At 46.6% G+C, this 23426-nt stretch overlaps 1 protein-coding gene across 2 annotated transcripts; it reads left to right on the top strand.

Annotated features, from left to right (window-relative positions):
• Nucleotides 1-2690: 2690 nt before the first annotated feature.
• nedd9 (neural precursor cell expressed, developmentally down-regulated 9) lies at nucleotides 2691-22282 on the top strand. 2 transcript variants are annotated; one of them, XM_023960021.1, is made up of 7 exons: nucleotides 2691-2894; nucleotides 10382-10759; nucleotides 18768-18866; nucleotides 19448-19585; nucleotides 20035-21162; nucleotides 21237-21326; nucleotides 21462-22282. In XM_023960021.1, exons 1-7 carry the CDS (start codon nucleotides 2883-2885, stop codon nucleotides 21969-21971), a joined length of 2355 nt encoding a protein of 784 aa, XP_023815789.1. In that variant the 5' UTR covers nucleotides 2691-2882; the 3' UTR covers nucleotides 21972-22282. The 2 variants fall into 2 exon arrangements, with proteins under 2 accessions (XP_023815789.1, XP_020562903.1); XM_020707244.2 differs by lacking the exon at nucleotides 2691-2894 and adding an exon at nucleotides 6730-6842.
• The last annotated feature ends 1144 nt before the right edge of the window (nucleotides 22283-23426 follow it).

The raw sequence follows: 23426 nt of genomic DNA, 5'->3' as shown, positions 1-23426 counted from the left end.
GACGCTCTGTTCCAACAGCTGTTCTGCATAGGTCTGAACCCCCTCAGCCAAATAATCAACAAGACTGGATACCGACTCAGAAATGGGGCCAACATCAGACACCTCCTCTACATGGATGACATCAAGCTATATGCTAAGAGCGAGCGTGACATTGACTCCCTGATCCACACCACCAGGATCTACAGTACTGACATTGGGATGTCATTCGGGCTCGAGAAATGCAGCCGGATGGTGACAAAGAAAGGCAAGGTAGTCCACACAGGAGGAGTCTCTCCCAGAAGGAACAATGGAAGACATTGAGGACAGTTACAAGTAACTTGGAATTCCGCAGGCAAATGGCAACCTGGAGCAGGCAACAAGGAAAGCTGCAACAGCTAAATACCTCCAACAAGTAAGGCAAGCCCTGAGAAGCCAGCTCAATGGCAAAAATAAGACTCGGGCAATAAATAGCTACGCACTGCCAGATATCAGATACCCTGCAGGAATAATAAGATAGCCAAAGGAAGAGATACAGACCACGGATGTTAAAACACGAAAGCTCCTCACCATGCATGGAGGGTTCATTCCCAAATCCAGCACCCTGAGACTGTATGCTAGCCGCAAGGAAGGAGGCCGAGGACTAGTGAGCGTAGAAGCCACTATCCAGGATGAAATATCCAAAATGCATGATTACATCAAGCTCAAGGCCCCAACTGACAGTGTGCTCAGTGAATGTCTCAACAAATGGAGAGCAGAGGATACAGTGCTGGGGGACAAACCCCTGCAAGGGATGTACCACCGGACCACAACTGAAGTGGCTGATATCAAGAAGTCCTACCAATGGCTAGAAGGGGCTGGCCTACAGGACAGCACCGAAGCACTCATCCTGGTAGCTCAGTAACAAGCCCTGAGCACCAGAGCATAGAGGCTCAGATCTACCACACCAGACAAGACCCAAGGTGTAGGCTGTGCAAAGAGGCGCCTGAAACAATCTAGCACATAACTGCAGGGTGTAAGATGCTGGCAGGGAAAGCATGCATGGAGCGCCACAATCAAGTGGCTGGAATAATATACAGGAACATGTGCGCAGAATATGGACTGGAAACCACAAGGTCAAAATGGGAAACACCTCCGAAGGTGGTAGAAAATGAGAGGGCAAAGATCCTGTGGGACTTCCAGATCCAGACTAATAGGATGTAATGGCAAACCAACCAGAAATTGTAGTGGTGGACAAAGAACAGAGGAAAGCCGTTGTGGTGGATGTGGCAGTAAACCCCCAAGCTGGAGGAGTGGCTACAACAGATACCTGGAAAGACCTCAGACCTCTTTGTCCAGAAAAGCGCAGTGCTAGGAACAGCTAAGATACTGCGCAGGACCCTCAAGCTCCCAGGCCTCTGGTAGAGGACCCGAGCTTGGAGGAGAAACCACCCGCGGAGACTGAGAGGGGCGTTTTTATACACACACACACATTTTAATTCTTTATTTTTTCACCCCTCACTGAAGTAATAATGTGTTTATGTTTTTCTTGGGTCCTGAAAGAAGGTTTGGATCTATTCCTGTCTATTTAAATCCTGTAGGTCAACAAAGACTAAAACATCCCTGCATGGTTTTATTTTTTGAATTTGAACTCAGGTTTGGGTTTTGGGACTGTTTATCTTTACTGGAGATTCATGAGCTAAACGTTTTATGTTCCTAAAGAACAAAAATATCAAAAAAATGCCGATTTTGTTTTGTCCAGTTTAGCCTGAAAATGTGTTTGTCCATGTTCTAAGTACATCTCACAAATGAATGCCACTTTATTGTTTAAATCAGTTTTTCACAAATGTTGTTTTTACTTTTCTGGATTTGAGAGTTTGACAAATTTGTTTTGGGTTGAATACTTTATTTCTGGACTGGAGACCACAGGATGTGAACGCGCCCTCTAGTGGTTACCTGTTGAATTGACCTGGCTCCAGATAGTATTGTTTGGTTCTAGGTTTGAAAGATGTCACTTCCCATCCATTGTGGGTAACAAAATTTTTCTAAAGGGGCCAATATTTTATTAAATATTGTGTTAAAAATGTTTACGATTTTTTATAAATTGACTTTAGACAGGTCAACTTCCATAGTCTCAGGTCTTCTCAAGAACTACAAATAGGATGAATAAGTAAATGGGATAATGTAGCCTGTAGAGATAGCAAGATATTATTTTCAACTGACTAATGCAGTTTTGTAAGAAGTATCTAATGTGTTGGAGGGAATTTAAAAATATTAACTGGACTAAAAAAATAATTTGAGTAACTATAAAGCTATTTTTTAAATTTTAAAATATTTATTCATTAATATTATTCATATATATCATGATTCGGACTGATGACTCCTTATTGGGACGTCAGCTGCTTTAGGGTGCTGTTTGCACTTTTACCTTAGACCTGTTACGAGTTGAGCGTGCGTGGAGTGGTTTCTCTGCGCATGTGTGGGTTTTCTTAGTGCTAAACTAATGTCTGGTGGTGTACTAGTGACCCGTCCAGGGTTCACCACATTACCCTCTTTCACCCTGAACGACAGATTTGACTCCGTCACCCTCCTTACATGAGTGAGTCGGCTTTTACTTTTTTAAATCCATGCAATGACGTCACGGATCTGAGGACGGGATTTGCGGGGGCGGGGCCGTGGTGGGTTTCTGACCAATCAACGACGTGCTTTGGGGGTGAGCGGTGCAGAGCCGCTGCTGTCTGCTGAAGCGGCTCAGACGTCGGTGGACAGACTCTCGGAAGAGTTGTTCTTCTGTCTCCGATGCCGGATGGATCGTTAATCCAAACGGAACCTTCTCTGGATCGGCAGTTCTTCAGATGAGTGGTCCTGTGTCGCGTCCAGGAGGATTTCCGTCACTTTTCCCCTGATTTTCAGACACGCACGGCGGGATGAAATATAAAGTAAGTGGCGGGATTGGCTTCTTTTTACCGTCAGCGACGTTCTGTTTAGAACTTATTTTAACTCAGGAACTTGTTCAAAGTGCTGATCCGGACTGAGGCTGCGTGGGGGACGTCTTTTAACAGAGGCAGAGGTTCAGCTGTACAGAATCCGGTTAACTTCATCTTGAAAGATGCGCAGGGGCGTCTACAAGAACACGGCGGTCCCCTCTGCGCCCCATGCCACTGAGCCCCCCTGAAATCTACCAACTTTTTTATTTGGGGGGAAAAAAGTAAAGAAGATGATCAACTCCTACATAAACTCTAAATTGTAGAAAACATAAGCAAAAAAATACTTTGGGGACATCAAGTTATTGTCAATTGTTCTGCTATTTCTCTCCATATTATCAATATTTATTCAAGATGTGTTCAGAAAAATGTAAAAGTTGCATCCTTCAATGAATCCACCACATTCATCATCTCAATAATATATATTAATAGAACGTGTGGAAAAAGGATGGTGGTTTTGATGGCTGTGACATTCGTGTATAATCTGGCGTTATTGCTGTGACAGGCAGGTGTCACTGATTGGACAATATCACGCTCAGTTTTTTAGTCAGTGCTGTGATTGAGGCCTTCACTGAGTCATCATCAACAAAGAGGCCCTGGTCTCCATGGTTGCATTTAGATAAACAGTAAGCAACTGTCTGTGACCCACAATGGTGTCTCCAGGGAGTACTTTGACACCCTGGTTTCCCTCCCTTCTACATACGGATTCTGCTTATTAATAAACACGTCTACCTATGTTTACTACATCCCTTTTGGGAGTGGAGGGTGGCTGGAGCTTTGAAGTAGCCCTTCTGAGGACCAGGGTCACGTCACAGCAAGACGATCGAGTTCCTGGCTGTGGCAGGGTTTACTGCGTCTGTCAGTTATTTACAGCGAGCTGGGCTCCGGCGGCACGTAGCTGATGTCAGACTGTTTCCAGCAGGTGTTCAGGTGCGGCCAGGAGCCGTACGCACTGCACAATGATGCGTCTAATCCCCCGGATGAGTTCGCACACGCAGAGCAGAGGCAGAAACATGATCCAAGGAAAGAAAAACACTGAAAGGGCTGAGAGGAGCTTCTGTGAGAGCCTGGAAACAGATCTGTCTCACTGCTCTGACACGGATCACATTTGTTCTGTTCCCACCGACTCAGAGCAACAGAGCACGCTCAGTCTAAAGGGGGCGGGAGGTGACCTTTTACTAACCCAGTTAATGAACATCTGAGAAGCTTTCTAAAGTTTACCCCAGCATGTTTTCAGGAAGTGTCTTTAATATGAACCAGGGGGAAAAAAAGCTTGTTTCCTTCAAGAAGTTTCTCCACGGATGTTCTCCGTTTTTTTTCTAGAAAAGTTCAGTTTGGTTCGAGTCATAACATTTGAGCTGCCACTCGTGCTCGTGTTCTTTAAAAACTGGAGCCATGTCAGTTCACCAGGTCACCACTTGGGGCACTGTCCATTAAATTTGAGATAGTATTCGGGCAAAACATGGGGTGTTCCTTTTTGATTCCCAGGAGATTTTGGAATCTTACTAAGCGTGCTCCAACAACTAACTCATTTGTCCTGCTCGCTCTTCGTACCCAGCCAAGATGACGATGATTCTGAGCTAAAACTGACTTTAAATGAGCCCCAAACAAACTGACCAGTCACATGACCAAAGGTGGTCCATCGCTGAAAGCCCAAACCTTTCTTCCTTAAAGAATCTAATCCAAATCTTCCTTTAAATCTCAATAATCCGACTCAGACAGTGTGATTGACAGTCAGCTGAGCCAAAAGGAGGTGGCAAGGGGCTACAGCGACATGTAAACAATGAGGATTGAGCAGCCAGTGACATTCAGCAGAAAGGAAAAAGGAGTGCAGACACGAAAGTGTTTCTCCTCCACTTCTATCCTGCATCTGTAAAACTGTGCTGAAGGGCTGCAGAGTGGTGGTTCTTGTTGCCACGGTTACCTGAGGTCTCAACACCATCAAGAGGTTCCGCTCAGACATTGCTTCAGATGCCTTTCGGTTGGACCCCAGGCAGGAATTTAAGGCTATAGCAGTCAGCGGGTGCACCGCCCGTGGTTTACTGCAAAGCAGTGAGGTCCAGGGGAGGTGGGGGTAGCATTGTTATGAGAGCAAAGAAGAAGAAGAGGAGGAGGAGGAGGAGGAGCTGTGAAGCAGAAAGGCTTGTAGAAAATGAAAAAGAGCGGAAGTTATGGGGAAATGAGAGGGCAAATGCAGTGGTGTGTGTGTGTGTTTACAGGAAGCGAGCATACTTTTCCTCAAAAAGTGCAAACAGTGAAAGCATGAGGCTAACGCCTCCCCCCCCCCCCTGTCAAGTTTAGCACATAATTTGTGTCTCTGCCAAAAGTCATGACCCCCCCACCTCCACTCCCGCTGTGAAGTGGCGTCTTGTGCTGCAGGACGCTCTTGTCCACTTTTACCCCTGTGCAGGTTTTTTGTGGGAACTTCTCTCAGGCCGACAGTGAACCCCCCCCCCAAGTCACACACACACTTTGTGTCCTCAAATGAGACGCCCTTATTAACATGAGAAAACAGTCGTTTTGTGGGGTGGAGTGTGAGGGGGGTGCAGGGACCCAGACAGTCTGTAGTCCTCTTTTAGGAAAAAGTGATCTGGTTTTGGGTCCTTCCCCTTCAGGGGGGGTCACAGTTTGAGCTGCAGTTGGACCTTGGTGCAAGTGTGTGATTCTGCCTCCCAGATTTTCACCAGTCATTCCATGAACACCCCCACCCCCCTCCCTCCCCCAGGTGCTGCCTGGTATGGGAGGTGCATACTCTCCGCTAATCCTGGATCCTCGTCTCTGCGCAGCGTGAAATCAGGCGGACGCTGAAGAGAATCTGCAGCTCATTTGCGATTCTGGCATGTAAAATAACCAACGTTGTCCCACAGAGAAAGTCTGAGCCCCCCCACCCTTTGACTGTATTAGTGCTGGTCTCTGAGGGTTACAGTGATGCTGCCTGGTTTGATGATCTGCTCGGAGTCTGATTACAGGAGTTCAAAGACGAGCAGGAGGTTTTGTAAGCTGCTGGGGGAGAGACCTGCTAAATCAGCCTGTCCTTACTGTAAGAAGAAGTTCTAAAATGGCGTTTCGTGTGAGGGACAGTGAAGAAGATGGAACCATAAGGAACCATAAGCAGTCCTGGGTCCTGAGTTGAACTCGGGTGAAGAGGCTTTTTTTGGAAAGTGGTGCTTCCAGCTCTGCTTTGTTCTGTCTCTGTTGATCTGGATCTTCTGATTAGAATTCAGACTAACATTTATAGTCAAAGACATCAGAGACAAAATGAAGAAGTGTTTATGATTTCTGAAAGACCCACTCTGATCATCTTTTGAGGTATTTTAATAAGGGTTCCTAGGTTTTTTTAATTCTGATTATGCTGTTTTGTTAGCCAAAATAAAAAAAAAGTTCATTACAAAAGAGTTCATTACAAATACGATATTTTACAAACAGCCTTTTGTTGTCTGTTCCTGAATCACAACAATTTCAATAAAGAAATACTCATAAATACAATTGTAAGGTTAATTTTGCTAATATATGTCTTCCATTTTCAGAAAAATATCACAAGGACATGGTAAAACACCAAAAACATATTTTTTTATCAGAGTGGGTCTCTAACCCGTGGTAACACACCTCTGTAAGGTCATCCTGCATCAGACTGCAGTCCAAGATGAAGTATCAGCTGACGCTTGTGAGATTGAGCCGTAAATGTTGCTGCTGACGGATTTAACCTTTACTGTGGACATTCGGTCCCTCTGACGTGGACCGACTTTATTGATTTGTTGTGGAGAAACTCTGCCCGGGGTGACAGGGCCCCTCCCTGACTGAGGTTATATTCAGCATCACTTCCCGCTGGTTTCAGCAGCAGCTCTGTCTGTGCTGACGGACAAAGAGCGGAGCCTTTGATCGTTTTCATCACCAGCCGATTGCGTAAGTCATGATGTGGTTTTTCACGTTGGGTTGACACGGTTACATATACCTCCGCTGTGCCGCCTCCTGACGTGGAGCAGGAACCAGGCTCTTATGTGGCCGTTTTACCAGAACCCTCCACGGCCCATTTCTCTGAACTGGCTCTCACCCGCAGCAGGCCGCGCTCCAAGGAGCAGCTCGGGAAGCCATCAGGTCCTCATTGCCGTCATTACTATAATTATTTTCTATATTTAGCATCATGAATCGAGGCCGCAGGAGCCTGCTGGAGCCGCCCCGGGACTCCTGTTGCTGCACTGTGGCCCACATTGTCCTGACTTTCTCACAGTCAAGCTTATTTCGGGAGCAGGTTGTTTGTTTGGGCTTCAAACAGGAGGGCCCTGGTTGCCATGGCAATGTGGGTTTCTTCCACCTCGGTGTGGTTGTGTGTTTGGCCTCTGCAACAGGGGACTCGCAGTATTTGTTGGCTTGTTAAGCTAAGCTGCCTTCATCATTATTAGATTGATGAGCGCCCCAGAGAGGATGAAACCCACCCAGGGCGTTCTGACTGCAGGCAGGGGAGAGGCCCCGACCTCATGGAAGGGCCCTTCCGTTCCTGGATAGGTCAGCCCCAAAATGGCGTTCAGGCGGTTTGTCAGGTGAGAGCTGAGAGTCAGTGAGGGTTCAGACGGAAGGAATTCAGGCCACCAACTGAATCTGAAACATTTGTGGGGCTGCAGATATTTTTTTTGTCATGTTTATTTGTGTGACTGTGAAGTTTGTGTCACATTTAATCACTTTGGAACAAAAAATAAACTATTCCCACTACTGCTTATTTTTTAGAGGGTGCTATTGCCCGACCAATATCAAATGGAAAAAAAAAAAAAGGAAAGCCCATTTGCATTTACACTGAAATGAACTGCACCAGAGTTCACTTGCATGTTAACAGAAATCCTTGTTTTTGGAATAGCACATTTCTCTTGTTTGGTCCAAACCAGAGTTCAAGTAAGCTTTCAACTGCCAAAACAAGAGAAGCATCAGGGGAAACCAGTTTTGGATCAGACCAGGACCAAACCTCTCAATGTGAATACTCTACAACTCCTCTCCCAGAGATTTAAACTTTCCTATCGTGTTTCAAATAGGTTCAGTTCAGGAATTCTCTGAAAGTCTCCTAAAGTTGTTTTTTTCCCCCTCCTGCTCACTCTTCTTTCATCTAAAGCTGCTCTGAGGATTTAAGATTCTTAACTCTCAGTGATGATAGATTCAAAGAGAAGGTGACTGACTCACAGATGAACCAGAGCTGTGTCCACACCAAACAGAAGCTCAATTCTTTAAATCCTCTATTGATATTTGGATAAAAGGACAAGAAAACCTCCATAAAAGAACTTCAAAAGTTTTCAGAAAGTATTGAGTATGACCTCTAGGAGCTCTACTTCTGCAGTGGGACCCTGATCAACTGTAAGATGAAGATCTGAAGATGAGAAACAAAAATTCAACAGGGGGTTCACTTTTAGAGACCTGTCTGAGAGCCCCTGTTCTGTCTGTGGTGTCACCATTTTGGCATGTGCGTAATGATCTTCTGATAGCGAGTTTCATGGCTGTTATTACAGCTAACAGCCTGCTCGCTGCTAAAGGTCGTGTTTACAACTTTACTGAGCTCTCAGATATCATCAGCTCTGAGGCCTGCAGCTCCGTGTCTGCAGACGCTGTAAAACCGAGAGGATCCCTGTGTACCTGAGTGGTCCTATAAAAAACGGAACCACAGAGAGCAGATCTGTTTCCTCTGGGATTTATCCACGGTCCTCAGATTCAACACAACATGGCATCCTGTGCAGTTACTTTCCCTCTTCAGTTAGACCTCCTCCAGGCGAGAGCTGACTGTCATCAGCCAATGAGCTTCACATAAATTCATTTGATTATTCTGATAGATTTCAATTATGAAGAAACTTGTGAAGTCTTCAAACCTTACTTCTAGAGGAACACATGGACAGACAGAATTATGATTCTCAGTCTAGAGATGGCTGCGGTGCAGAGGTAGAGCGGTTGACCTCTCATTGGAATATCACAGGTTCGGTTCTCGCCTACCCCACCCATGTGTCCAAGTGTTCCTGGGCAAGACACTGAACCCAGCATTGCCAGTGTTCGGCAGTGTAGTGTAAATCAGTGTTGTAAATTTGTGTGGGTGGATGCATACGCCATTTACCAATTAGAGGGACGCCACTTACCAATAGACGAAAAAACTAAGAGTCTCAATCTAGATCAGGGATGGGCAACTCAAGGTCTCGAGGGCCAGTGTATCTGCATAATTTCAAGATATCCGATCCCCTACTTATGACTGGTACCTGGTGTGTCCAGCCAATTGGAACATGCAAGAGCAAGGTTTGTTGGAAAACGTGCAGAAATGCGGCCCTCAAGGCCTGGAGTTGCCCTTCCCTGATCTAGATTGTCGAGAGACACAGACGAACCCACGGACCCATGGGCTACAGAACTATAAGTCTGAATCTACATGAATCTGAACCAACAGAAGTATGAGTCTCAATCTAGACTTGAGTTTGGGATTCTAGGTTCTACATGAACCCTCAAACCAACACAACGATGAGTCTTAATCCATAGGAAAATGTGAACCAACATTTTCTTATAAACCATCAAACTGTCTTTCCAGATGACGTTGATGTGTTTTATGTTTATGGATCCAAACTTTCTTATAAGTTTCTTGAGTCTTGTTTTAATGTTTTTAACCGAATGTCAAACCAAAGAACCGGTCTCCTGATTTTGGCACTTTTTCATCAAACAATGAATTTGTTGTAAAACTATCAGCAGGGCAAGTTCTCCTAGTTCGTACTGGCAGGAGGTTGGACAGAGAGAGTCGGCACAGTCTCCACCTTGAATTTAGTTGCAGTATTTTCTGAAATAGATCAGGTGTATCCAGTTTTCCTGTCAGGTGCTGTATAGTCAGCCAACATAAATCCAAAGGTTAACAAAAGACAAACATGGCAGGATTTTGAGGAAACACAAACAATTGTTCAGTGTCTGTGTCAGAGGTTCAATCGTATGAGCAGGTCTGTGCACTAAGTAGAACAGGCATTGAGTCTATAATGGAATTACATTTCTGTTTTTCTGCAGTTTGTTTATGCTGGACTTTAATCCATCTGAGAGATTACAGCTGCTGGGGATTAAAAGTGAGCAGTTTCATCTGCATCCGTCACCTCACCTTGGATTTTTCTACCATGAAGACCTCTGTGGAGAGGCGGGTGTCGGTTTAGCGTCGATGCTGCTGCAGAGTCGTTGGTTGTTTGCTGAAAGATCACTTTCCTGCTCCTCATGTTGATGTACCCTTGAGCTAGTCAATTATGTCCTAATGGTGGTAAATGGAGCGTGCATGAAATGAGCCGAAGAAGGAGAATTCATGATGGTGGCTCCAGAGTTATCATCATGGTATCTGCAGATTGTGGTGATTATCTCAGCAGCCAGTCACATGTTCACTGAGAATGCTGAGCTGCCCTCGGGCTGTGATCCAAGTCTGTAAACTGCATCAAAAACTAAGCCCCTCCCCCTTTCTGCAGAATCTGATGGCCAAAGCGCTGTACGACAACGTGCCGGAGTCCCCTGAGGAGCTGGCCTTCCGGAAGGGGGACATCTTGACTGTCATTGAGCAGAACACAGGGGGACTTGAGGGTTGGTGGCTCTGCTCCCTGCACGGCCGCCAGGGCATTGCCCCCGGAAACCGCCTGAAGCTACTCATCGGACCCATGTTTGAGGCCCCGTCGTCAGCCACTCCGTCTCCCCCTCAGGGCCACCAGCAGAGAGGTGGGGCAGGGGCCCAGGGGCTCTACCAGGTCCCACCAGAGCAGCAAAATGTCTACCAGGTCCCACAAGAGCAGCAGAGTGTCTACCAGGTCCCACCGCGAGGGGGTCTCTGCGGCGAGAACACACCCAACAAGGTAGGACAGAACCTAAAATTCTTTTGCTTTTTTTGCTGAAACTTGGAATTTTTTTTGCATAAAGTGGGCAAACAAACATAGTGGGCGTAGCCTCCCTCTCTGCATTGGCCATAAAGGGAGGTGGAGTTGTGACCAGGCAGAAGCTGTGGGCCAACACTCACCACAGCGGCGTTTCCGGTGGTGGTGCGTTGGCGCCCTGTGCGCTGCAGAGCGAGTCTGAGCTGCAGAGAGGCAGCAAATGTGAGCGGCAGCTGTGGAAAAGCAAACAGCAGATCTGTTTAGTTTGGTGAAGCAGAGCCCCCTCTCTCTACTCAGGCTTCTTCAATCCTGAGAACCTTGCAAGGAAACTCCAATTTCCCAGAGTTCCTGTGTAAAGATGTCACTTTCCTTAAAGAATTTAAATGTTAAACTGGTTCAAGCTTTTGATCTATGAATGCATCATGCTAGACTCCTGGTTTGAGTCCTTCGAACGTCTCTGGTTCATGCAAGCAGACTTTCCACTGAACCAAAGAGAGACATTTTTGTGTCTTTGGAGGACACAAAAAACAACGACAGTGTGAATCTGAAGAATCAGGAGTCATAGAAAAGTTTAAAAATCTCTACTGTGTAATCTCTACTGGTGTAGCGAGATGCTGCAGGCTCTTATTTGTATGCTGGTCAGAGGACAAGTCGCTTTTTTTGTATTTTCTTCCTGTTTAGAGCTTGCTTTGAGGCAATAGTGTTGTCAAATTTTACAGGAAACTGGCTCAGATGTAAATGAATAAAAAGACTAACATTAAATTTTGGCTACAAAGTAAATAATATGTGGAATTTTCCAATCCAGATGTTTATCTGCCTCACCTGGTGCAGAAAAAATGATTTTTTTTTTGCTATTCCCTGAGTCAGCTCTAAAACTAATTATGGAGGCATGATGATCTATTGATGCTGACATCATCATGCTGTCAGCAGGTGTGTTTCCTGCTGATCAGCCTTCAGGAGATGAATGAAGTCACGTGGTAACCCGTACACCTAATGTCCAAACAGCCTTTCGTCACGGCGGTAGCAGGGCCAATCATCTACGTACTGAAGTTGTAAAAAGGGAGGTGCATGACAAACTTTCCATTTTCTGGCAGGAGCGCCTCATCTTGATTGCCCAAGATGCAACATTCAAAGAGCATGAGCTCATCTGATCTCCAGGAAGGAAATGATGGTTCTTTTTTCCATCCAGACATTTCTGACTTTTCTGAGCTTCTCTGCTCACTGTTTTTTAAGTTTCTTGATTTGATTTCTGAGTCCCATTACCGGACCCACAGTGCTCCCTCCCTCCCTCCCTCCCTCCCTCCCTCCCTCCCTCCCTCCCTCCCTCAAAAACTGGTTTCTTTTGTGACGTGATGCTCTTGGGTCCTCCAGGTCACACGTTGGCCCCCGCCTGCTTATTTTTCTTCCTGGCAGAGGTTCTAGCACACAGAGGTATCTGAGGTTTGGCACTCGCCGCCTCTCAGCTTGTTGGGTTTGATGTAACAGCCCCCCCCCCTCTGAGCTCCACTCTCTGGATGCACAGAGAGATACTCCTCCCCTTTTGGAGAGATGGGGATGGGGGGGGGGTCTGCAGCTTTGAAAGGTGTGTAATTCTAGGCTATCTGGCCACCCTTCTTTCTTTTTTTAACTGAGGCGATGACAATGACAGCCGGTCCTGTCTGCTCCCTCCAGACCCCCCCCTCTCTGACCCCTGGTCTCCTACCTCTGCTCCTTGTTTGGTCTCCTCCTCAAAGATCGGTTTGCTTATTGGTGCCATAAAGACTTTCTGCTTTAACAAAAGCTCAAGAGATAGAGGAAGTGCTGATAAGCATCCAGGGAGCGCATGGGAGGGGGGGGGGTGACAAAAGTCCGCCTCGAGGCAGGAAACCTGGATGGCTTCCTTTGACGCTGTTCTTATTGGCGTGCATCTCCTCACTCATATGTGTCCAGGCTGCCATCATCTGGTTTGTTGGTGGGTGAGAGCTGCTCCAAGTGCCCACTGGGAAGTTTAGAGAGTGATGAAGGATAATAAGAATCACTCATAGACCTTAGAAGTCCTATGCTAGTCTGTGATTTTGAACCTAAAATCCAATCAGAACACCAGAAATGCTCCTGTTGCTCCATGATTATCCTAGTTTCCATGGCAACATCACGCGAGGGGAGAGGTATGGATTTTGTGGCCAGAGGAGGGTTTGCTGAGAGGTGGTCACATACAGGGTTTTCAGGCGGGTGAACACCCCCCAAGGACCTCATCTCGGAGCTTAAGAGATAGTCTGGCTCGTCTGCAGGCGCTCAAACGCTGCTTTGATCACAGAGGATCATCGTTAAGCTGACGTCTATTTGGATTTGAAAGCCCGTCCGTGAAGTAGAGATGGTGTCGTCCTCGTGGGATTCAGGACTTGATTAGTTCTTTAATGGGCTGGTGGGGTTTTTAAGTTTGGGGAGGGGGAGGGCATTGTCTCTAATAGAGGCTCTCTTGCGTTGATGCAGCAGAGCGAAAGAAACAGTTTAAAGACAAGAAGTCCAGACTTTACGTAAAACACACGTGTGATGGTTTAGGGCAGAAAGCAGTTCAGACTCTGTGACCTGATGGCGGCATGCTGACGGCGCTGCAGGCACATGCAGACAGACTGATGAGAAAGATGAGGAGGTGTGAACGGAAACTTTGTTTGGCTCATGGGTTTCAAATCATCAAGTCATCAGCAGGAGGAAGTGCTTTGTGGGTAAAATCGATGAAAAGGTGTGAAAGGACGATGGTGGCTCCGCCCACTCCCATGCTACCAGTCTGGTTCCAGAACTTTTTTCTCCTCTGTGGTTAAGGCTATTTCAGTCAGCCACTACGTACATTTTGCGTATGTTGCACGGATGAAAATTGGTCATACGTGAATAAACGTGGTCTTTCACGTGAAATTTTCACAGATGTATAACGAATAAAACACATTAAAACCATGGAAAAAGTATGAACGCAAAGAACATGTAAATCAACGTAAAAGCCAAATAGGGCCCAGAATTAGTGCGTCAATTCTGTAATTTTTACATGATATGTGCGTTGAATATGTCATATCAAAGTTATACATCGGTGATACAGCGGGGAAAATAAGTATTGAACACGTCAACATTTCTCTCAAAAAACACATTTCTAATCAAGCTATTGACATGAAATTTTCACCAGATGTCGGCATCAACCCAAGTAATGCATACATAGAAAGAAATCCAAACATTTATGTCCATAAATGAAGTTATGTGTAATAAAGTGAAATGGCACAGGGAATAAGTATTGAACACGCTTACTGAAATTTATTTAATACTTAGTGCAAAAACCTTTGTTGGTGATTACAGCCTCAAGACGCCTCCTGTATGGAGAAACCAGTCGAATACATTGCTCAGGTGTGATTTTGGCCCATTCATCCACACAAACTGCCTTCAAATCTTCAAGGTTCCTGGGGTCTCTTCTGTGAACCCGGATCTTCAGTTCTTTCCAAAGATTTTCAATTGGATTCAAGTCTGGTGATTGACTGGGCCATTCTAGCAGCTTTATTTTCTTTTTCTTCAACCAGTTGAGTGTTACCTTGGCTGTGTGCTTGGGATCGTTGTCTTGCTGAAAGATCCACCCTCTTCATCTTCAGCAGCCTGGCAGATGACAGCAGATTCTGATCAAGAATGCCTCGATACTTTTCTCCAGTCATTATTCCTTCAATGATATGAAGTCTACCAGTACCACATGCTGAAATACAGCCCCACGCCATGATGCTCCCACCTCCAAACTTGACTGTTGGTATGGTGTTTTGGGGGTGATGTGCGGTGCCATTTTTCCTCCAAACATGTTGTGTCTTATGACATCCGAAGAGTTCAATTTTGGTCTCATCTGACAGGAGTATCTTCTCCCAGAATGTCATGGGTTTATCCAAATGTTGTGTCGTAAACTCCAAACGAGCTTCAACATGCTTCTTCTTCAAAAATGGAGTCTTGCGTGGTGTGCGTGCATGGAGGCCATGGCGGTTGAGTGCATTACTTATTGTTTTCTTTGAAACAACGGTACCTGCTGATTCCAGGTCTTTCTGAAGCTCTCCACGAGTGGTCCTGGGCTGTTGGAGAACCCCTCTGATGATTGTTCTGACTCCTCTGTCTGAAATCTTGCGAGGAGCACCTGGCCGTGGCAGGTTTATGGTAATGCCGTGTTCTTTCCACTTCCGGATGATGGCCCCAATGGTACTCACTGGAACTTTCAGAAGTTTAGAAATGCGCCTGTAACCAATGCCTTCAGTGTGTTTTGCAACAATAAGGTTGCGTAGGTTTTTGGACAAATCTTTGCTTTTACCCATCATGCAATGCTTCTTGTCTAACACCTTGCTGGTGAGAAACCTTTTTAAAAGGCATCAATCAGGACTATACCAGCTGATATTACTTTGCACCAATAAGGGGCAGGTTAACCTTCTGAATACAGACAAACTCCAGCTGCTTTCTTGGCTTGCCAGACCTTTTTATCCCTCCTTTTCTTCATGTGTTCAATACTTATTCCCTGTGCCATTTCACTTTATTACACATAACTTCATTTATGGACATAAATGTTTGGATTTCATTCTATGTGTGCATTACTTGGGTTGATGCCGACATCTAGTGAAAATTTCATGTCAATAGCTCGATTAGAAATATGGTTTTTGAGAGAAAAGTTGACGTGTTCAATGCTTATTTTCCCCGCTGTACATGCATGAAAGTCCGTCAGACATACCTGGAACGGTCATGGAAAGCCACGAATTTGCTTATGCATCTCGCAAAAATCACACACAATTGCGTAAGAATTAGATTATAATTGCGTATAAACTATGTAAACTACACAAACTGCATAATTCACAAGGATCATGATAGAAAGAAATTTCATTCGTGGAAAATGCGCAAAATGTTGTCCAACGTAGTGGCTGTGTGACATGGCCTTTAGAAAAAGACGGTCTTCATACTTGGATAGTCGGTGTAACTGTGTGTAGAATGCTAATAAATGTCTCGCCTTTATCTTTTTCATCACTTGCAAATGCTAATATTTTTTTTGGAGGTCAAGTTATATCTTAGCCAATCGGATGCTTGAATAAAAGTTTGTGGTCTCACGTCGAACATTCCAAACGTTTGACTGATTTCGTCTAGCCTGCTTTCGAGTGGAAGGGGTGTGGACTTCCAAGAAGCTCACTCCTGATTGGTGGGAATGGTTGACAGAAATGTTGACTTAGATCAGCTCTGACCAATAATGATGTCGTCTGGTTCCAGCGTTGCGTCCGTATCGCTAAAAAAAAACCTACTGAATTGACTCTCTTTCGTTTGAACCTATGGGTGAAATCTCACTGGCTTAGTCTAGTTTTTTATACAGTCAATGATTCTAACAAATTAATCATTTTTTGTAATCAAACTGTAAAGGTAATCGTACTTTGCGTTCCATCAGGATGTGGTTTTGTGATTGGTAGGTGTCTGTCAGATCCTCAGCTTTGATATGACTGGACATGTTCTCACGTCATTGGCATGCATTGGCTGTGAGCGCCTTCATTTTTACACTGTCCGAACCTTTCCAACTTTTCTGGATCATGGTTTCTCCTCGCTGTGTTCTTCTTGTTCTGTTCTGGTGGAAACGATGCTCTCCTGCGAAAACATGTCTGATTTAGGTTGATTGCTTGGTTGTTCCCTCTTTGGGCAAGCTTCAGTGAGCCATGAAGTCGGAGCATACTCCAGGTTTGCTCCACGTCCATCATTAGCTTGTGAAACAGGTCAATGAGTCGCTCGCTGATGTCATAACCACCCCTCTCAAACAGCGGGACACGCCAACACCTGAGCTCACCTGGATGCTGGATAAACACCATAAATCCCGCCCTCCACACACAACACAGGAGTTTTGGTTTGGCTCCCTTGTTTGCTCAACTCCGCCCCTTTTTCTTTGCCTTTTGAAGGGATGCAATAGATCTTCACCTGTCTGCAGTCACAGGAGGGGGCAATCATTCACCTGCAGGAGGGTTTGCACAGGTGAAGGGTGCCTTTTCGTAAATCAAATCAATCCGTATTTAGATAGCACTTTTCATGAAGAACATAACACAAAGTGCGTGTGTTGGGGGGAGGGGGGTCTGCTGCAGGAAGCTTTCGGCGCCAGTTGAGTGGCGTGGAACTAAATTTAGTAGCCGTGATGGTGCAGCTGTGGAAGTATACACACGGTGAGTCATCCTCATGGAGGACCCTTGAAAACGATGAAGACCAGACCAAAGGCGCTCGATAGCCGGCTGGCCCATCAGAATAAAAGCCTCTGTAGTAAAATGTCTCCCCCTGAATCACAGCAGCAATTAACAACACCTGATGGGACCTGCCATCTCTCCCCTCCCAAAACCAAAGGTTCACGACAACATGTAGCTCTGAGGCCACTTCCCCTAAATGAAGAACACGTGGACTGCTGTTAGACCCACATGAATGAAGAGCACTCCTTTCCATACAAGGAGACTCCACCGCTTTCCCTTTTCTCATAATGTTTTTCTCCTCATTCATCTGCCTCTGGGGCAGCGGGGGTGGTGTCAGGACGTGGAATCAGAAGTCAATAAAAGCCTGAGCACCCCTCTTCCCCCTCCGCCTGTGCCAGGAAGTTGAACGTATGGTTCCCATTTTCGAGCCCTGCTGTTGAACCCGGCTCCAGGTCTGGGCTCCGGAGGAACATTCCCAGCATTCCTCTCCACGGCCTGACGCAGCGAAGAGCTCTGGTGCTCCTGTGAGGAGCTATCAGACGTGCTGGTTGGAGGGTTGGGGGTGGTGGGGGTCTCTGGAAGTGACGGGGGGGGGGGGAGGAGAGCTGGGATAAAAAACTGAAGGGAGAAAGTGAGTTTTTGTTTTCTGCTCTCTCCAGACGCTGTGAAATGTCTCAAAGTCGTCCTAAATCCTGAAGCATGAAAGCTTCTGCTGTTCCTCAGTGACCTGAGGGTTCGAAACCTGAAAGTGCATTCAAGCGCAGAGAACTGGAAGTTCACATCCTCTTTTCTTTGAAAAACAAAATGGATTCATTGTGTCTTGTGGCTTTTTTCTGATGGTAGAGGACATAAAGAATTAAGCTTAAAGTTGCATTTCTGAGCAGTTCTGGGGGCGGAGTTGCTCCGGGCCAATGGTCCCGCCACAACTCAGAAGTAAATTTCTAATGACATTCAGCCTCTCTGCAGAAACTACTCCCTAAATGATAAACGATATAATGGGAAACTATCTAGTGCCCTGGATAATAAAAGACTATTTGGACATCAGGCTCACAACGGCAAATATGTCTTCACTCATTTCAGAAAAGAAAAAATCTAATCAATATGAGCATTTTATGACACTTTATGATTTATGAATCCATTGTGTTCTGATGAGGAAAACGTTGATGGTTTATCAAACAAATACATTTAAATTCAAAAGCAATGCAATGTGGTCTGCATTCGCCAGTTTAGTGAGCATTGATGCTCACTGGTTTTGTGCATAGACTTCTGGGAAAGTTTTAGGGCCCTCGATTTGGAAGTGTATATTCGGACAGCACTACAAAATGGCAAACACACTATATAGTGAGTAGTGAGGGAATTCGGACACAACCCAAGTCCCAGAAATCCACACAGGTAATGTGATTTTGGAAAAAACTTGCATAATCATAATAAAAATAAACTGGAAATACTTTGAAAAATAGATCAAAAGATGATTGGAGTGGAATTTCAAATAAACAGAACTTCTTTATTTTTTCAGAAACTAGTCACAGAAACTGAACAAACGCTCAAGTTTAGAACCACAAAAAATGGGATTGAAGGAAAACCAATCAATGCATTGTGATTGATTTTAATGGATGAAATTGATTTATCATTAAAACTTTGTATTTAATCTCCAGCTTCCACTTTCTGTTTTATGGTTTTCTAAAAAAGCGTCCTGGTTACCTGCTCCTGGTTTATCTGGAGTGGGTGGGTTTGTGGGGGATGTGGCCATGGAAAATGGTTTGAGGATCAACACAGCAGACCTCACCTTAGTCTCTGTTTTCTTAAAGGTGGTGACCCCAACCAGGGTGGGACAGTCTTACGTCTACAGTCCTGGACAGCACAACCAGCAGGACCTCTATGACGTACCCCCTATCAGGTCCCAGGGGGTAGGTGCCTCATATTGCCCGTTTTCCACCTCTAATCTTTCATCATAATCCAGCCCTGTGGACTGGAATCAGATGATGGTTTTGTACAGTGTCTAATATGAGTGTGAAGCAGAATTGTGACCTAGTTTGGTCAGAAAAGACTCATCTGGAAACAAACCACAGCCTGAATACTGAGGAAGATCTTAAGTCATCACAAGAATCTGCTGAGTCATGACCCACTGAGGAGCAGACACCATGAACATCACTATCCACCAAACCACTAATGGGAAGTTTCAGTGGAAAACGTTAAAGCAGCTGCTGGTTTCCAACTTCAGAGTGGAAGATCTGAGCAGGTTCTTCTGTTCGCCTGGTGGCTCCTCCAGCACCTGATAGAGGAGTTCCTCAGGGTTCTATTTGGACTTGGTTCTGCTGCTCAAATCTCCAGCCAAGCCTAAGTTTTTGTGTTAGATACAGACCCCTGCAGATGTGTGGACTGATGTGGAGTGTGTGTAGTTTATGAGGCTATTGTTGTCGTTTGTCATCCTGCTGCTGTTCAGGTCAATCTTTGGAAACTAGAGGCTAAATCAAGTTCTTCTTTTCAGGTGTACGACGTTCCACCTGGGCAGATGTACCCCGCGCAGTACGCCGGAGCCAGAAACCAGGGTGTGTACGACGTCCCCCCACCACAGCTGGACTCCAAAGCACAAGGCATCTATGACGTCCCTCCTTCCGCTCTGGGGGTGAGGAGAGATTCCATCCTAACCTGTCTCAGTCTGAAGGAAGATTTTTGTCTCTGCTCTGCATCATCTCTACGTGAACAAATCTCTGTTCTAAGCTGCAGAAAAGACGTAGAGGGCCCAGATCAGGTCCAGAACTGTAATCCTCTGAGGGGTGCGCCCCCAAAGGGACGTCACAGTCCCCAAACATGAGGAAACAAAGGTGGAAAATTCAGGATTTTTAAAAGATCCTCACATTAAAAAAAAAACTCACTTCACTGTCCACTTCCCTGTTGAAGGGGCCAGTCTGCCTCAGGTGGGAGGGGGAGGATAAAAAGGAATAAAATGTTTTTTTAGGCAAACTACTTAAAGGTTTGTTCCCATGAAACCAGAGCGTGCTGCACCCCCCTCCCCAGCACTATTTTAGGGTTGTATTTGCTGCAGAGCACTAACAGGAGTCCTCCCCCCCACAGGTGTACTCCGTCCGCCCCTGCAGGACCAACGCTGGCCTCCAGGAGGGCAACTATGACTTCCCACAGTCCCTGAAGCACAAACAAGAAGGCATCTATGACGTTCCACCCCCCACCCTCACCAAGGCCACTCAAAGCCCCCAGTCTCATTATGATTTCCCCCTCAGCTATGAGCCCCCGCCCCATCACCTGAACTCCAATGGCAATGAAGGAATTTACGACGTGCCCCCGTCTGCCCTTCAGTCTGGGGCGGGGGCTCAGCAGGACATTTATGACTTCCCCCGGAATATGCAGCCCTCCCAGCTGAGAGACTCCGCTTCTGACGGAAACGGCATCTACGACGTCCCGGCACAGGAAGTGCGCGCGGTGACGGACGTGACGGACGGCGTGAACCGGCTGTCGTTCTCGAGCACTGGCAGCTCGCGCAGCAGCATGTCCACCTCCTCATCCTCCACGGGCTCAGCCCCTGAAGGCCGCCTGGCGCTGGACGCAGACGCCGCCGTGCAGCGGCTGTACCGCCTGCAGCAAGGGGTGGAGCTTTCTGTAGGGGCGTTGCAATCAATGGCAGCCTCCCCGCACTGGAGGACGTTTCCCCTTATGGAGCAACACACCAATGACCTCCGCACTGTGCTGGATCGGGTCCGGGCCGCTATAAGGGACTTCATTGTGTTTGGTAGGGGCGCTGCGGTGAACGCCGCCTCCCTATCTGACTCCAGCCTCCACTGTAAGCTGCGGCGGCAGCTGGGGCGCTTGGAGGACTCCCAGCAGATCCTGCAGCAGATCAACCAAACCCTGGAGGCCAGCGGTTGGAGTCTGAACGCGCTGACGGCGTCCGGAAAACACCTGAACAAGAGCGACGACGTGGAGCGCTTCGTCATGGTGTCCCGCAGCGTTCCTGACGACGCCAAGCAGCTCGCTGCCTCCATCAGCAGCAACATGGAGCTGCTTTTCCGGCGGGCTACGCCCGAGGACAACCCCACACATCAGGTGACCTCCCCCTCTGCAGACAACGACAACTACAGGGGCCGGACCAAGCCCTTCCCCGTTTCCCCCCAGGACAAAGACAACCTGAACAACAGTGAGAAGTGCGTAAAGAGCTGGATGGAAGACTACGACTACGTCCACCTGCAGGTACAAATGGCTGCTTAGTGTCTTCTGCTGGAATATGAGATCTTTCTGCTTCATTTAACTCTGTTTGCCTGCAGGGGAAAGAAGACTTTGAGCGTCAGCAAAAGGAGCTTCTGGAGAAGGAGAACATCATCAAGCAGAGTCAAGTCCAGCTGGGTCAGGAGCAGGTGAGGAAGATGAAGAGGTTCTCCTCTCACGCAGCTTCATGAATGTCCATGCAGAGATGAAGCTCAGTCTCCCTGAACTTGGGCTGAACAGACATAAAAGCCGACCATCTGACTTAAATTTTTGCTTCTCCACAGATCAATCAGTTCAAGAAGCTGGAGCAGGAGGTCATCAAGCCGGTAGAGAACGATGTGCCTCAGTGGATATCTGCCTCTCCCTCTGACTCCTCCTCCGCCCTCGTCTGTACTCGGGACCGCCAGCTGCTCGCCTTCTACGCCGAGCAGTGCAAGCAGCACTTTGTCACGCTCCTCAGCGCCGTCGACGCCTTCTTCGGCTGCGTCGGCGCCGGCCAGCCCCCTCGCATCTTTGTAGCTCACAGCAAGTTTGTCATCCTCAGCGCCCATAAGCTGGTCTTCATCGGGGACACCCTGTCCCGACAAGCCTCGTCCCCCGAGGTGGCCAACAGGGTGATGAACGCCAGTAATGTGCTGTGTGACCTGCTGAAAACGGTGGTGGGAGCAACCAAAACGGCCGCTCTGAACTACCCCAACACCGCCGCCGTCCAGGACATGGTGGACCGTGTCACCGACCTGTCTCACCACGCACAGCAGTTTAAGGAGCAGCTGCTGCACATGGCCAAGCCCTAACCATCCATCATCTCATTTCCTGTACAGCTGTCTGCTGGGTTATATATATTTGCTTTTTTCCTGTACATAGTCTCTTCTGTAAAAACCCGCTCTATTTTTGTGTAGATGGTTTTATACTCTGAACTTGTGTTGCTGCAGGATGCGCCGGACATTTTTTTTCATGACATTCCTGTATTTGTAAAGCACCTTATGAGCTGTGGTCCATTGTGGAGCGAGGCTGGTGTGTCATAGTGTGACGTGTGACCGTAAATTTGCCTGTAACTCGTGTCTGTGTTTGTGGCGCTTGCCAAAAAGTAAAAGACTGAAACGTGTTCATCTTTTCAGTGTTGTTCTTCTCCCGTATCTCGCTCAAATACTTTATTCTAACAATGTTGGACTTAAATCATTCCTGTTTGAATACTTAAGGTTGAATGATTAAGTCAGACCATACAAAACAAAAGAGTTACATCATGTCAGGACCTGCAGGTCTAAGAAAAGCGACATTATTTGAAGTTTGACAAAAGATCGGCCTGAATAGTTGGAGGTTGAAACTCAGCTCAGGCTGAAAAAAACCCGCTTGGAGCTTCTCTGTGAATGCAGCGCTGGATGGAGTTGGCCTTCAGATGGAGGCAGAGCAGATGTCCTCTGCAGCGTGAGAAAAGCCCCTTACCCAAAAAAGCGTGTCATCTGCTGCAGGTTTTCTGTTCTTTGGGGTGCAGTGAAGCCGTCATGTGAGCATAAATCCTGCAGCCTGAGAAGACCGGAGAGCTTCCCTGAAGTCTTTAAAGCGTTCAACATGATTCATCACTGCACGAAAAACGACAAATTACTGAAGCCGTTTTTTTGCGATGGAGGTGAGGATTCAATGAAGGTGAAAAACATTTGTTTCAGAGGAATTTAATTTCTGTGGACTTTGAGAGTCATCTCCGTCATTGAACTTCTTCAAACCAGATACCGGTAAGTTATTTTAGAGCTGCCAATTTCTCAGCAGGTAAACATCCTCTCAATACCTGCAGGAGGGGCTCATCAGGGCTCACAAGTCGGCGAGGAAATGTGTGAGCAGCAGAGAGTACCACTCATAAGGTCCACATCTGCAGAGAAGTCGTGCACAGTCCGCCACTTCCTCTGCTTGCCACAAACATTTCCTGAAAGTATTTGTAGCCTCAGTGTGGTCTCTCAGAAAGCTGCAGACAGAAACAGAGAGGGGAAGGATTCCTGCAGTTGAAGGCTGCAGACACAGACACCATGACTGCGCAGTCAAACACAGCAGGTTTGTGCCTGGAAACTGATTCTGCTGAGCTACAGAAGGGACACAAAAGTAGTGTAAAACGTGCTAGAAATGAGTTTCTTTTACACCAAAATAACTGATCTGCAGGTTACCCTCATCTGACATCATGCCAAAGCGACTTCAACCAGGGATGCAAACAGCAGCAGCTTAACTCCTCCACCACCAAACGTCTTTAAAGAAAACACACT

The sequence above is a fragment of the Oryzias latipes genome, chromosome 11 (genome assembly GCF_002234675.1).
Source record: "Oryzias latipes chromosome 11, ASM223467v1".
In the NCBI taxonomy this organism is placed as follows: Eukaryota; Metazoa; Chordata; class Actinopteri; order Beloniformes; family Adrianichthyidae; genus Oryzias; species Oryzias latipes.
Note: the sequence above shows the minus strand (reverse complement) of the source record. Positions and strands in the feature narration are given on the sequence as shown.

What these genes read in the sequence shown, in the direction of transcription:
- nedd9 (XM_023960021.1), top strand. An exon ending in ACGACTACGTCCACCTGCAG is followed by an intron (nt 21,163 to 21,236) that starts GTACAAATGGCT and finishes GTTTGCCTGCAG; the next exon opens with GGGAAAGAAGACTTTGAGCG. An exon ending in TCCAGCTGGGTCAGGAGCAG is followed by an intron (nt 21,327 to 21,461) that starts GTGAGGAAGATG and finishes GCTTCTCCACAG; the next exon opens with ATCAATCAGTTCAAGAAGCT.